The 13,095-nt window shown below is 46.3% G+C and overlaps 1 protein-coding gene across 1 annotated transcript in view; it reads left to right on the forward strand.

Moving 5' to 3' along the window:
* Positions 1–1,476: 1,476 nt before the first annotated feature.
* GXYLT2 (glucoside xylosyltransferase 2) overlaps positions 1,477–13,095 on the forward strand; it is a gene marked incomplete at its 5' end in the record, with an annotated part of 84,618 nt that continues 72,999 nt past the window's right edge. The window contains one exon of the mRNA XM_079934241.1: positions 1,477–1,751. Coding sequence (XP_079790367.1) covers positions 1,477–1,751 — 275 coding nt within the window. The remainder of the gene's footprint in view (positions 1,752–13,095) is intronic.

Below are 13,095 nucleotides of genomic sequence, written 5' to 3' on the forward strand. Positions count from 1 at the left end.
ATACCTCACCCTCAGTGGAAATCGATGGATTTTTTGGTGCTCATTCACCTGCAACATCTGCTGTGTACACCTTGAGCCTGCATCCTGCCATCTCTTAGGTGCCTACTTGGCCAGAGGTTCCAGGTGTTTAAATATTCTCATTCCTAGAACTTTAAATACAATGGGATCTCAAAGAATTAAAATGTAACGCTAATATGAGAACCATTCGGAATATAACTGAATTTTAGACGATTTATAAGGCAACATGGAATCTTGTAGAATCCCAGAGACGTCGTCATAACTGCTGTTCCTTGTCACGTGGCCAAGCAGAAAAGAGAGTTAATAGAACGCTGGCTGTCAGTTCATGGTGAATAATAAGAGGAGGTGTCCTCATGCTTCACATAGATGCTTGGGGATGCCCTGGAAGAAGAGCTGGGAAACTCTGGAAACTTCATCTGGTGATTGCGGCTGTTAAAGTCTCAGAAACATTCATTTCTACACTGGCTTGTGAATATTACTCTATATCAAATCTACGTCAGAAAGAAAAAAATGTGCATTTATGTATATATGACGAGCTCTGTTTTATTGTACTAATTATCACAGAGCTTTTATTGGGCACCAATTGTGAGCCAGGCACTGTGCGAGTTTCTTCGAATGCTTTGTTTAATGTAATGTCCACACAACGGCTCTGCGGAGAGCAGCAATACAATCCCAGTTTGCATGTAAGGAAATTAAGGCTCAAGAAAGTTGTGCCACTTGCTCATGATCACCTAGCCTAGATCACGAGCGGCAGAGTCAGATTTCAAACCCAGACTCTAGAATTCACTCTGTAACTTGTTTAGACAACGTGGATCTGGAGTGGTTATCCTACAGGTACCCACCAAGTGCCAGGCCCTGCATTGGGAAAACTGGACAGAGATGTCCCCGCCTGATTGGATGTATGGGTAGGTGCACGAGTGCGTGGATAGATGGGTAAAAATAAATGATGGGGCAAATGCATGGAATGAGAGAGAATCCGATGAAGAGAAGATGGAATGGGAGAGTAAGTGAATGAATGACGGAACTGAGGAAGTAAACGAGGGAATGGAACGGAATGGGAGACAATGAATGAATGAACGAATGAATGAATGAGTGGATGAATGAGGAGGTGAGAGGTTTTTAGGCTGCCCTACCTGAAGACGGAGCGCCTGGCGGCTGGCGGGTGGGCGGACGAACGGGCGGCTACTCCACACAGTACGGTAGGCGCGGGCTGCCCCTCCTCGGGCCGGCTCACGCCTCCCCCTCCCTCCCCTTCTTCCTCCTGCGTCGCGCGCCCGCTCGCCCGTCGGCCGCCCGGACCCCAGTCCCCGGCTGGCGGGCTGAGGAGGCGGCCGTCGCGCGCCGCTGCCCTCGCCCCGCCGCCGCTGCCGCCGCCGCCGCCGCCGCCCGGCGCGCCGCGATGCGCAGAGGGGCCGCGCCGCCCAGGGGCCGCCGCCGCCGCCGCCGCCGCGCCGCACCATGAAGCTCCGCAACAAGGCGGCGGCGCTGCTCCTGCTCGCGCTGGCCGCGCTCCTGCTCGCGGGGCTGTCCCTGCGCACCCGCCGCGCCGCGCCCCCCGCGCCGCTCGCTCGCCCCGTGTCCGCCCCGCCGCGCCGCCCCGCGCCGGCCCCCGCGCGCCTCCCGGGCCCGGGTGCCCTCCCGGGGGCGGTCCAGAGCGCTCGCCGGCGCCGGCCTCCGCGTCCGCGCCCCCGAGCCAGCCGTCGGGGCGCCGAGAGCCTGAAGAAGTTGGCGAGGTGAGTCGTGGCAGCCCCAGAATCCCATCCGCGGACCCGTGTCTCCCTCCTTCCACCCGTGTCCGGTCCATGGGAGGCTGTGGGCTGGAGGGACAAACTCCAAGTTCACCCACGGGCTGCCCACTTTTCTTTCTTTTCCCGCTAGAAATGAAAAACCGTCTTCATGGAGTCCTGTTAACAGCGCAGTGCTGGTCATCACGTACCTTTTGAAAAGAGAAGTGTCAGGGAAAGTGGTCTGCATGGTACATTTTTAACTGTCAGGGCAAAGGCTTTTTTTTTTTTTTTTTTGCGTTCTTGCAAACATGCGCCCTTTGTAGAATTTCTCAATAGCCATCACGATTTAAGAATGCTTTATCTAACTCTCATGTTTCACTGGAGAATATCTACCAAAAACTTAGATCTGACTGAGTTGGAAAAGTTAGATGTTTACTAAGTACTGGCTGCCTCTCATTGAACCGCGAATCTCCCCCTGTGCTTAGAACAGAAGAGACTCTCGACCAGAGTGTACTAAGAAGTGTTCTCCTTGGAAGCGTGGGGCTTTCCCTGTTCCTCCTTCTTTTTCAGACTCATGTGTGGTCAGAGCCCTGCAAGGAAAACATGTTAGCCTTCGACATTCTGTTTGATATCCTCTTTATCTGCACAGAGCTTAACCCGCCACAGCTTTTCATCTTTGGCCTTAGGGTTGCTGGAACACCCGCAGGTTAGGGATTTGCGTTCATTTCCTTTGTTGTGGAGAGCTTTTAAAAAATCCCCTTGTCTTGTAGCCCTCTGTTTCCTCTACCATTTGGAGACTGTTGATGGTTATAACTGCCAGTTGCAACGTCCACATTTGCTGGGCTCCTTAATTACTTGAAACGAGTGGAAGACTTCTTTTTCACCGTAATGACTAAATTTGGTTTGGCGTTTTTACTGTAAGTGAGAGAAAAGTCAGGAAACCTAGTAAGTAGCTGTGTCAGCTTTTGTTTCTCTTCTGCCTGGTAAGAAATGTACAGATGGGTATGGACAAGTTTTAGGGGAAAAAACCCCAGTGATGTATAGAATTGCTTTTAAGTCTATTTAGAACCATTTACAATCTCTTATGAATGTATTCACTCTTTAAAATAAGGATATTTCTGTTAGGAAGTTAATAGGGTTTTCCCTCTTATGTACTGAGGTTTCTTGTAATGGATTCTATTACGGTTTAGCTACAAAGTTGCTATGATTTGTAAGTTGATGGGACAACTTGGAAGATAATTAGAATGGACACCATTTATCACAGCTAACTTTTTACAAGGCATAGTGTTAACCACAGTACATTAAAATAGTCATTATTGACACTTAGGTTACGTTCATTAACTACGCCATCAGCACCATAACCCTAGATAGTGGTTCTCTTGGAGTTCTCTTTGAACCAGCGGCACCAGAGTTACCTGGGGCTTTGTTGGAAATGCTGAGTCTCACCCCTTCCCTCCTCCACCCAGGCTCACAAAATCAAAAATCAAGAGGTTGAGTTCAGTAGTATGTGTTTTAACAAGCACTCCTCTTGTTTCTGATGCACACCAAACTTTGAGAGACAGCTCTGTGAAGTAAGCACTGATTAAGCACTAATATTATCTCCATTTTACAGATGAGGAAAATATTACACAAGGTTTAGCAATTTGTCCAAGGTTCCATGATGAGGATACTGATCCCAGCAGTCTTGGTACAGGTTGAGCCCTTTCGTACTAATGCAGGTGTCATACAGTAGGCTTGCCTGCATTCATAATTTTCCTGAAATTTTTCTGAAGAAACATCATAGATTTTTGGAACTGTCTTCATCCTTCAAGGTGTTGGGAACATTGGGGCAGCATTTTCTTGTCTCTGCCTGAAAAAATTGGCTCTGACTTGGAAGAGACCATGAACAGAATCCAAATGGTTGTTTTCGGGAAGGACTATTTCCATGAGCAACAGTGTCTCCTGAAGCCATTTTTCTTCTAAACGTATCTCTTAGATTATCATGGAAATCATGGGCAACACCATAAGAATAAAGAACAAAATTTTCAAACTCAGGAAAGAGGAAAAAACAAAAAAAAAGCCACAGGAAGTCTCAGGCTCAAATGCATAAACATGAAAGTCTAGCGTCCTCTGGCGATGTTGACATTTTCAGGGACTTATTAACGTTTCTTTTGCTACCTGGGCAGAAACAGCGACAGAGCACTAAGGGAGCAGGAGGAAAGATCTCTGCATGGACGCCTTTGTTGCTTTCCTAATCCTGCCTGGGTTAAATTTTTGTGGTTTAGGAGGAATTTCATTTTAGGGAGGGAAAAGAAAGCCTCATGTTTTCAGAAAATGAGCACTTTAATCTCTTTACATGGCTAGAATCCAGAAGAGACGAAGGCTACGGTGATCTTGTATCTCGAGCCTGGGGAGTAGTCGGCAGCAAGCGTGGAGCTGGGTGGAACCCAGTCCACCACCTGCTGACCATCCTTAGGCCAGGCTGCACTGCTCCCCCCCAGGTCCTGGTGTAAGTGAAGTCCTGCCACGTCAGCACAGCAAGCATGGCACTTTCCTTCCACATCTTGTTTTCATTTCGGAGAAGTTTCCAGGGACTTGCCTAGTTAGCAGGCAGACCCTACAATTTTATAACTAGTCATTTGTATGCAGTCTGTCGTGTGGTGGGCTCTCCTTTCTATAAATATAAAGCCGGGAGGTAATGTCTGAGTTTTAGGTCAAGGGTGGGATCTGAAAACGTACACCACACTATAAGTAGCCGTTCCAGTGCACAAGAGAAATGAAATCTTCCTTCTATTTTGTTTTTTTTGGTGATTTAGACCTGGCTGACTTCCAAAACAAATTTGAGACGTCTAACAGTAACACAGACATATACAATAAGGCCATTGAAATACTTATGAAACATGAAAAGTCATCAAGAGGAGTAGGAAAGAAGTACTTTTTGACAAAAACTAAGGCCACTGTTTTTGTTTTTAATTACTAATTTTTCCAAATCTGAATTCTATTTATCTTTAATTTTTGCTGCGTTGGGTCTTCGTTGCTGCACGCGGGCTTTCTCTACTTGCGGTGAGCAGGGGCTGCTCTTTGTTGAAGTGTGTGGGCTTCTTATTGCGGTGGCTCCTCTAGTTGCGGAGCATGGGCTCTAGGCGCGCAGGCTTCAGTAGTTGTGGCTCGCGGGCTCTAGAGCGCAGGCTCAGTAGTTGTGGCGCACGGGCTTAGTTGCTCCGGGGCATGTGGGACCCGGCCCAGGGCTCGAATCCATGTCCCCTGCATTGGCAGGCATATTCTTAACCACTGAGGCCACTGTTGTTATGAGGACTAAGTGTTCAATTTAGCTATAACGGGGCTTCCCTGGTGGCGCAGTGGTTAAGAATCCGCCTGCCAATGCAGGGGACACGGTTTCGATCCCTGGTCCGGGAAGATCCCACATGCCGCGGAGCAACTAAGCCCGTCTGCCACAACTACTGAGCCTGCGCTCTAGAGCTCGCGAGCCACAACTACTAAAGCCCGCGTGCCTAGAGCCTGTGCTCTGCAACAAGAGAAGCCACCGCAATGAGAAGCCTGCGCCCCGCAACAAAGAGTAGCCCCCGCTCACTGCAACTAGAGAGAGCCCACGTGCAGCAGCGAAGACCCAATGCAGCCAAAAATTAAATAAATAAATAAATTTATTAGAAAAAGAAAAATTTAGCTCTAACCTTCCTGGCAGCCGTGTCAAAAAGGGAACCATGATGGGCTGCCTTATTTTCTTTGAATGATAAGGGGAAAAGTTTATCAAGAGGGGTCATTTATTCTTCATGGAACTGAATTCTAAAATGAGAATTTTATATTAGTATAGACTTCGGATTTCAGAAGACTATCTCTCCAGCTTGCTCTGAAAACTCCTCTTTGAGCCTACATACGGAAGAGGAAGTTCAATATAACTGCCCATCTGTGTGATAGGAAAAAGAATTTGGCATCTGGAGTCCAGGGGATTGGGTTCTAGTCCTGAGCCATTTCACCCTAATTTGCTTATCTGTAAACATGTGGGTCGATCTATAAGTTTTCTAAGATCTCTTCCAGCTCTGACATTTGATGGTCCTGTGATGAGATCAACAAGTTCAGCTGCAAAGTCCCATCAATGACTGTTGCTTAGCCCTTTGTGCCATCTCTTGCAAAATCACTGTTTCTCATTTACTGGCTGTAGCCTAGAGCTCCAACGGATTCGTCAGCCTCAACCCCCTCCTGAACTTTATTCTTTGTCTCTGTGTTAGCCTGGCTATTGCTGTTTTCCCTTAAAATATGACTTCTAAGGGAGACTTAGGCTACCTCTGTCATTTTATTCCACAGTCATTCAGCAAATGTTTATTGCACATGTATCCTGGGGCAGGTACTCAGTGTGCAATGGTGAATGGAGTTGCTTCCCTCCCAGAATTTGGGGGAGGGGGGAGGGGAGACAATACAGAAACACATTACACACTTGGCAGCCTCTGGAGCTGCCCCGAGAGGAAGCCTGCGTATTTGCTCATCAAGAGACAGCACTTCCTGCAGTTCTCTTTGGTCTCTGAGATAAGTCTTCTTAGAGGGTTCAAGCCTGAATAAATGTCTCACTAAAGAGGGATGATGTTATAGAGCAGAATGCCAAGTCTGTGGCCATCCTATAATTAGCTGGTCGCCCCAGAACACATTACAGATCTCTAGATCTTGGGGACCATCTATGATATTTTGTCACTGTGAGTCCTGATTCTTGTCCAATTCATTTTTGTTGATTGGTCCGTGAGACCCCTCTTTCACCCTCTCTGTGTATTCAGTTAATAAGCCCTCTTGGTTTTATCCCCAAATATAACCCCAATCCCACTATATCTACCACTTCCATGCTACCACTGAGCTAAACACCATAGTTTGACACAGGGACTACAGTAGCTTCTCTCTGGCTTGGGGTTTCCACTCTAGCGCCCTCTACAGTCCATTTTCCATACAGCTGCTGGAATAATCTTAAATATGTAACTGGGTCACTTTGCTGGTTCCAGTGCCTAACTTCCCATCATACAGAGTAAAATTCAATTTCTTAGTGTGGCCTTTGAACCGTTGTTTGATTTCAGCCCATTTAGCTCTCTGATCTCATGTCCTGCCCTTCTCCACTTCACTCACTCTGCTTCAGCCACACTGGCCTTCAAATGCCCTCATTCCTACCCCAGCACTGTTTACTTTTTCCTGTGGTGGAATGTTCTTTGCTCACATCCTTGTGTGGCTAGCTCCCTCATTTCTTTCAGCTCTGCTTTCAGATTCTGTCCTCAGCGGGATCTTCCCAGCTGCCCTAGAAAAAAGGACCCTGCCCATCATCTTCGACCTCCTTACTCTTGTTTCGTATTTTTTTTTAAATAGCACTCATCATTGTATGAAAATCCTACTTCGTTTGCTCCTCCCCTCTTCATGCACACTTCATGTCGTATTAACCAATGTACCACTGGCACCTAGAACAGAGATGATTTCACAGTAGGTACTCAATAAATATTTGTCAAATAAACTAATCAATGAGTACATGCAGCAACCCCCCCTTGTGCCAGCACTATATTGATACTAAGACTTTACTTATATTATTAAGTTACATGTTACCTAATACTATTCAAAACAATCTTACACCCTTTAGGAAAATAGTAAGGATCTCTAATAGTAACATCCTTCCAAGAGAGGGAATGTTTTTCTTTTTAAGAGGTTTTCTTTTTTAGAACAAATTTGTGGAAAAATTGGGGAGTATGTAGTACAGAGCGTTACCATATAGCCTGTATCCAATTTCCTCTCTGATTAAAATCTTACACTGGTACAATACATTTGTTATCATTTATCAAGTAATAGTGATACATTATTACTAATGTTTAATGTATTTAGATTTCTTTAGTTTTTACTTAGTGCTCTTTTTCTGTTCCAGGATTCTATCCATGACACCACAGTACATTTAGTTGTCATGTCTCTTTAAGCTCCCCTTGGCTGTGACAGTTTCTCAGACTTCCCTTGTTTTGTTTTTTTTTTGCGGTACATGGGCCTCTCACTGTTACGGCCTCTCCTGTTGCGGAGCACAGGCTCCGGACGCGCAGCCTCAGCGGCCATGGCTCACGGGCCCAGCCGCTCCGCGGCATGTGGGATCTTCCCGGACCGAGGCACGAACCCGTGTCCCCTGCATCGGCAGGCGGACTCTCAACCACTGCGCCACCAGGGAAGCCCTCCTTGTTTTTGATGACCTTGCGAGTTTTGGAGAGCACTGGTCAGATATTTTATAAGATACTCCGCTTTTGGAATGTGTCTGGTGTTTTACTCATGGTGATAACTGGGGTTATGGGCTATCTGGAGGAAGACCGTAGAGGTAAAGTGCCGTTTTCATCACGTCCTATCGAGTGCGTATACTATCGACATGATTTAACGTTGACCTTGGCCACTGGCTGAGCTAGTGTTTGCACTCTAGACTTACTCTTTCCCCCCTCACTATACTCTACTGTTTAGAAGGAAGTCACTGTGCACAACTCCCACCTAAGGAGTGCGGAGTTGTGTTCCCCCTCCTTGAGGGCGGAGTATCTCTATATAAATAATTTGAAATTCTTTTGTGCGGGAGATGGTGTTTGTTCTCCCCCCTGTATTATTCAGTCATAAATCAGGATGGACTGGTAGATATTGATTTTGGGCTTTGAGTTACAGTCCAGTATGACTTTATTTTGTTGCTGAAATTGTTTCCATCTGGTGATGAGTAGCTCTTTCACTTGGCTGCTCTGCTCCTCTGGTAGACCCCCATCACTGTGTTTCGGCTTTCTGTTTTCAGTTTTGCCTTTCTGAGCACTTTCTTACTCTCGGGCGCTACAAGATGCTCCAGGCTCATCTTGCTTCTCTGGATGAGGGAGTGTTTTTATTTCCTAGAAGCACCAGCAAAAGTTTTCTCCCATCTCATTGGCTTTGGTTGGTTTAAATGCCTACAGTGTGGATGAGGAAATGGGAAGGAGTAGAGGGGTGGGATGGCATTAGCTAATTGAAGTAAACCAAGCAAGGGCCACCCGTAGAGTTAGGGATGAAGCCAAGACCACCTAAACCACTGGGGAGAGGGTGATGTAATAGACTTGTCTTTGGCTCCTGACCTCCATTCTCCCACCCCACCCCCAATTTGACAGTGAACTGTACCTCCAGGCAATGGTCTAAGCCTGCCATGACAGTCCCATCCCTGTCGTAGTGTAACCTTTATATATCCGGGGCTAAGACATAATTTCATTTCTCTGGCAATAGTTACTGGTGTACAGGTGTTACATGACCCAAGCTGGCCCAATCAGCTCCTGCTTAAGAAGGGAACGGGGGCTTCCCTGGTGTTGTAGTGGTTGAGAGTCCACCTGCCGATGCAGGGGATACAGGTTCGTGCCCCGATCTGGGAAGATCCCACATGCCGCGGAGCGGCTGGGCCCGTGAGCCATGGCCGCTGAGCCTGCGCGTCCAGAGCCTGTGCTCCGCAACGGGAGAGGCCACAACAGTGAGAGGCCCGCGTACAGCAAAAAAAAAAAAAAAAAAAAAAAGGGAACGGAATAAGAAGAGAAGGACTTATTTTACATTATTGGACAAAAGACTTTATCTTCTAGATATGAACAAGGAAATAAATAGTCCCAGTTGTCACCACGATCCTTAGAAAACCAGCTTTGGCTGAAGTCATCACTCTGGGCAGTAGAGTAGAGAAAGGAGACTATGGGTCCCTGAGGACAATACTGAGCCCTGGGATCCACAGATCCAGAGGCCTGCCCTATCTAGGGCCCTTCTCTTCCACGCTGGAGTTGAGGTTTCTGTTATTTGCATCCAGAATCCTCTTAACAGAACCAGATGGTTCTTTAAATCAAAACCTCAGTGCTGTTGATGGAGAGAGAGGGGAATGGCTCTAGGGGGCACACAGGACATGAAGGTCCGTCACACCCTGGAGTGGCCATTCTGTGCACCTGACCTTGTCCCAGGTGGCAGGTGATTCCGGGATAGGTTCCTAAGCCAAATTAGAGCCTTTTTTTTAGGGATTTAAAAAATTGGGGTCAGAGACAGCATAAGGGAAAACTGTTTCTAGTGGCTGCAGCTGTGTCTCTGCCAGGTGGAGAAAGCTGGTCTGCATGGAGAGTTCATGGACCCAAGGTGACCTGGAGGGGTGAGAAGCAACATCCAGCAGCCGGGGTGGGGGCGGGTTCTGACGTTGTTCCCAAGGCCAGCTTCCGCCCTTTGCCACTGTCCCGTCCCCGTCCTAGCTTCCATGCATTGAGTTTCTGTCACTCACCACCATAACGTCCTGACGGATGTGGATGTGTAGCCCCTGCTTTAGCACCTTTAGAAAATTCCGTCAATAGTGGCCCTATTGACACATCTCCCTAGAAACTCCATAGGTGAGAGTTCTTGGAAGAAAATTTGAGAACAGATTTGTTTCCTTTGGAAATACTTCTCTTCATGTTATAATTTACTGTAAGAAAACAAGAGGTAAAGTTTTATGTTATATCTATCTTGCCACCATTTAAAATATTAAAAAAAAAAAAAAAGAAAAGAAGAGGCTTCAGTTGAAGACGGAATTCATTGTATGTTCCCCTCCAGATCTTCCCCAGCGCTTGATTTATCTCCTACGATGAAATTTCGAAAACTGCCCCCTGGAAAGAGGAGTTTCTTGACTTGATGCCTTTATTGGGAGTCCGTGGTTTTTTTGGCAGCCAAGAGTGACTGTGGTGTATTTGAGGGTGATGTTTGGATGCCCCTCCCCCCGACCTCTTTTAGCAACACGGAAGACTGTCATCTTCTGGTAAAAATTCATCATGGTACAATTTAGAGTCCAAGCTTTCCATAAATAGGAGGCAATAGAGAACACATAATCTGAAGCGTGATTTCCTTTTATACAAGAGGAAACTGAGGTCCAAAGAGCTGAAATTGTAATAATGCACATAAAACACCAAGCACAGGGCCAGCTCATGGCGATCACTCAGCAAGTGACGTGCTGCTCTGAGTACCGTTAGTGTCCATGGTTGCTTTATTATTTAGAAACTGAATCCTAACTAGATCCAGCTGACTGGCTGTGTGGCTTTGAATGAGTCAGTGCTCCTCGGCCAATCTAGGCTTTCTTCTAAGTTCAACGAGGAAATGAAACGATGTGAGTCAAAGGCTGGCACGGTACCTGCAACACGAGAAGGTCTCAGCAAATGTTAGCCAGAGCTAAGGATTTAGGCAGGCTTTTCCCTGGGTTGTGTCTTGAGAAAATGAAGACAGCTTCCACATATAACGAATGCTACCCTAACCCCAGTGTCCCGGTCCTTAGTGAAAGCTCGGGGACTAGATGGGACAGAACCCTTTTCACTGCCTCTGGTTGGGTTGGGCGATTGTTCTGGAGACTTTGAGACCTGGAAGTCAGGCTGTCTGTAGCTTTGATTTCCACTCAAGGGCAGAGAACTATTGTTTCCGAGCTTAGAAAAGCAGAGGGTAAGTGAAGAGTTTTCAGGAATTAGGAGGTGTCCTCAGAAACCAAAACGCAGAATTTTGTTCACAGACAGTGCTCTGCGGGGGCCTGTGTCTCTGCTTGGGCTTGAACCCTTGCTCTGCTTTTTCCTCATCCCAGTTTTGTGGGAATTAAAAGGAGCCGGGTTGTCTGACCACTGGTTCCAAAGTAACAAGCCTTAGTGTTCAAGTATCAAATTTCATCCCTCAGGAGGAACGGGTTAATGGATGTCGGTGTTAATGTCTGAGAACTTTTAAAAATGTACAAACACTTCAAACCTCGTTTTGCAATAATTTAGGGTATTGACACTTAAAATAAATTTTTTGCTGCTCTGCCTCGCCCATTTTGGGCATGGACATAAAATATTTGGAGAAAAATGAAGGCTTCTGATGCATCTAAGTTAATATTTAATAATAATGATGATAACAAGTAATATTTAATGATGACTTAAAACATGTCAGGTACCGTATGAAGCACTTCACTATGTTATTTCATTTAATCTTCGTAACAACCTAAGGGGTGGGTACTATTACTGGATAGGTCAAATTCTTTTTCATTCGGAGTGATGGAATCCCAGCTCATCAGCTCATATCACTTAATCATAAAAGCGGATTTACTAGCTCATAAAACTGTGACGTGCAAAGGAGATAAAGCTTCAGTCATGGGTGTGTCCAGGATGTGTGACCATCTTGCCTCCATCTTTTAACTCTGCTTCCTTCTGTGTGGGCCACACTCTCAGGCCAGATTTTTCCATGTGATAGTTCCAACGGGTCTGGCTTAAGTCCTCCTCCTTTAGTAACCTTGAAGGGAAAGACTTCATCCAGCAAGAGTCCCAGGGCTGCCTCTAACCGCCCTGGCTTGGATCACATGCACACCAGCCCCTGATGTCTGCATCTGGGGGACGATGCTTCAGTGCGTCCAAACCTCATGAACTGAGAACAGTGGTTTCCCCCAAAGAAAACTGAGGTGCTCTTACCAGAAACACCTGGAAATGGACGCTAGTAAGAAACACCAAAACCAAAAGCAAAGAGCCACTAGAATCAACAAGCCCTTTTTACAGATGGGGAAACTGAGGGTGAGAGGTAGTTAAAGTGTGTGCCCGAGATGGGACAGCCAAGTGGCAGACCTAGAATTTGAAGCCAGCTCTGTATGCATCTAGATCCATATTGCTTACAAGCATACTGTACTTGGGAACAGATCTTGAAATGTGAAGCATTTGATGGCTTTCCAGAATCCCTTTGAAGAAGATCCCTTTGATAAAAATCTCTTTTCTTTTTTTAAATTTGAAAATTGTTCGTATTTGTAAGGGAAAAAAACAGATTATAAAAATTATCCCATTCTTTAAAGGTTTTTACATATTTACATATTTATATACACACACCTACATATAGTGGTTATAACTCTGGAAGATGGTATACCAAAACGTTAACAGAGGTTATGAAGTTGCTTTGGTTACCCCTCGCCCGCCTTCGCTTGTCTGTATTTTACACTTTTTTCTGTGATAAGTATATGCATTACTTATATATTTATGAAACAATTTAAAGTATATTAATTATCATAAAAATTTTAAATCCCTATTGGCCTGAGGCATAAGAGTATGGAAATTAGCTGGGGAGCCCACTTTTCCTTTGCTTAAATTGGTAAGTCCCGGGGCTTCCCTGGTGGCGCAGTGGTTGAGAGTCCGCCTGCCGATGCAGGGGATGCGGGTTTGTGCCCTGGTCCGGGAGGATCCCACATGCCGTGGAGCAGCTGGGCCCGTGAGCCATGGCCGCTGAGCCTGCCCGTCCGGAGCCTGTGCTCCGGTAATGCGAGAGGCCGCAACAGTGAGAGGCCCGCGTACTGAAAAAAAAAAATTGGTAAGTCCCTTATGCTCTTTTCAGGAAATGAGATAGAGGTGCCCATTCTCAGAATATGTAATCC

This window comes from Stenella coeruleoalba (genome assembly GCF_951394435.1).
Source record: "Stenella coeruleoalba genome assembly, chromosome: 10".
In the NCBI taxonomy this organism is placed as follows: Eukaryota; Metazoa; Chordata; class Mammalia; order Artiodactyla; family Delphinidae; genus Stenella; species Stenella coeruleoalba.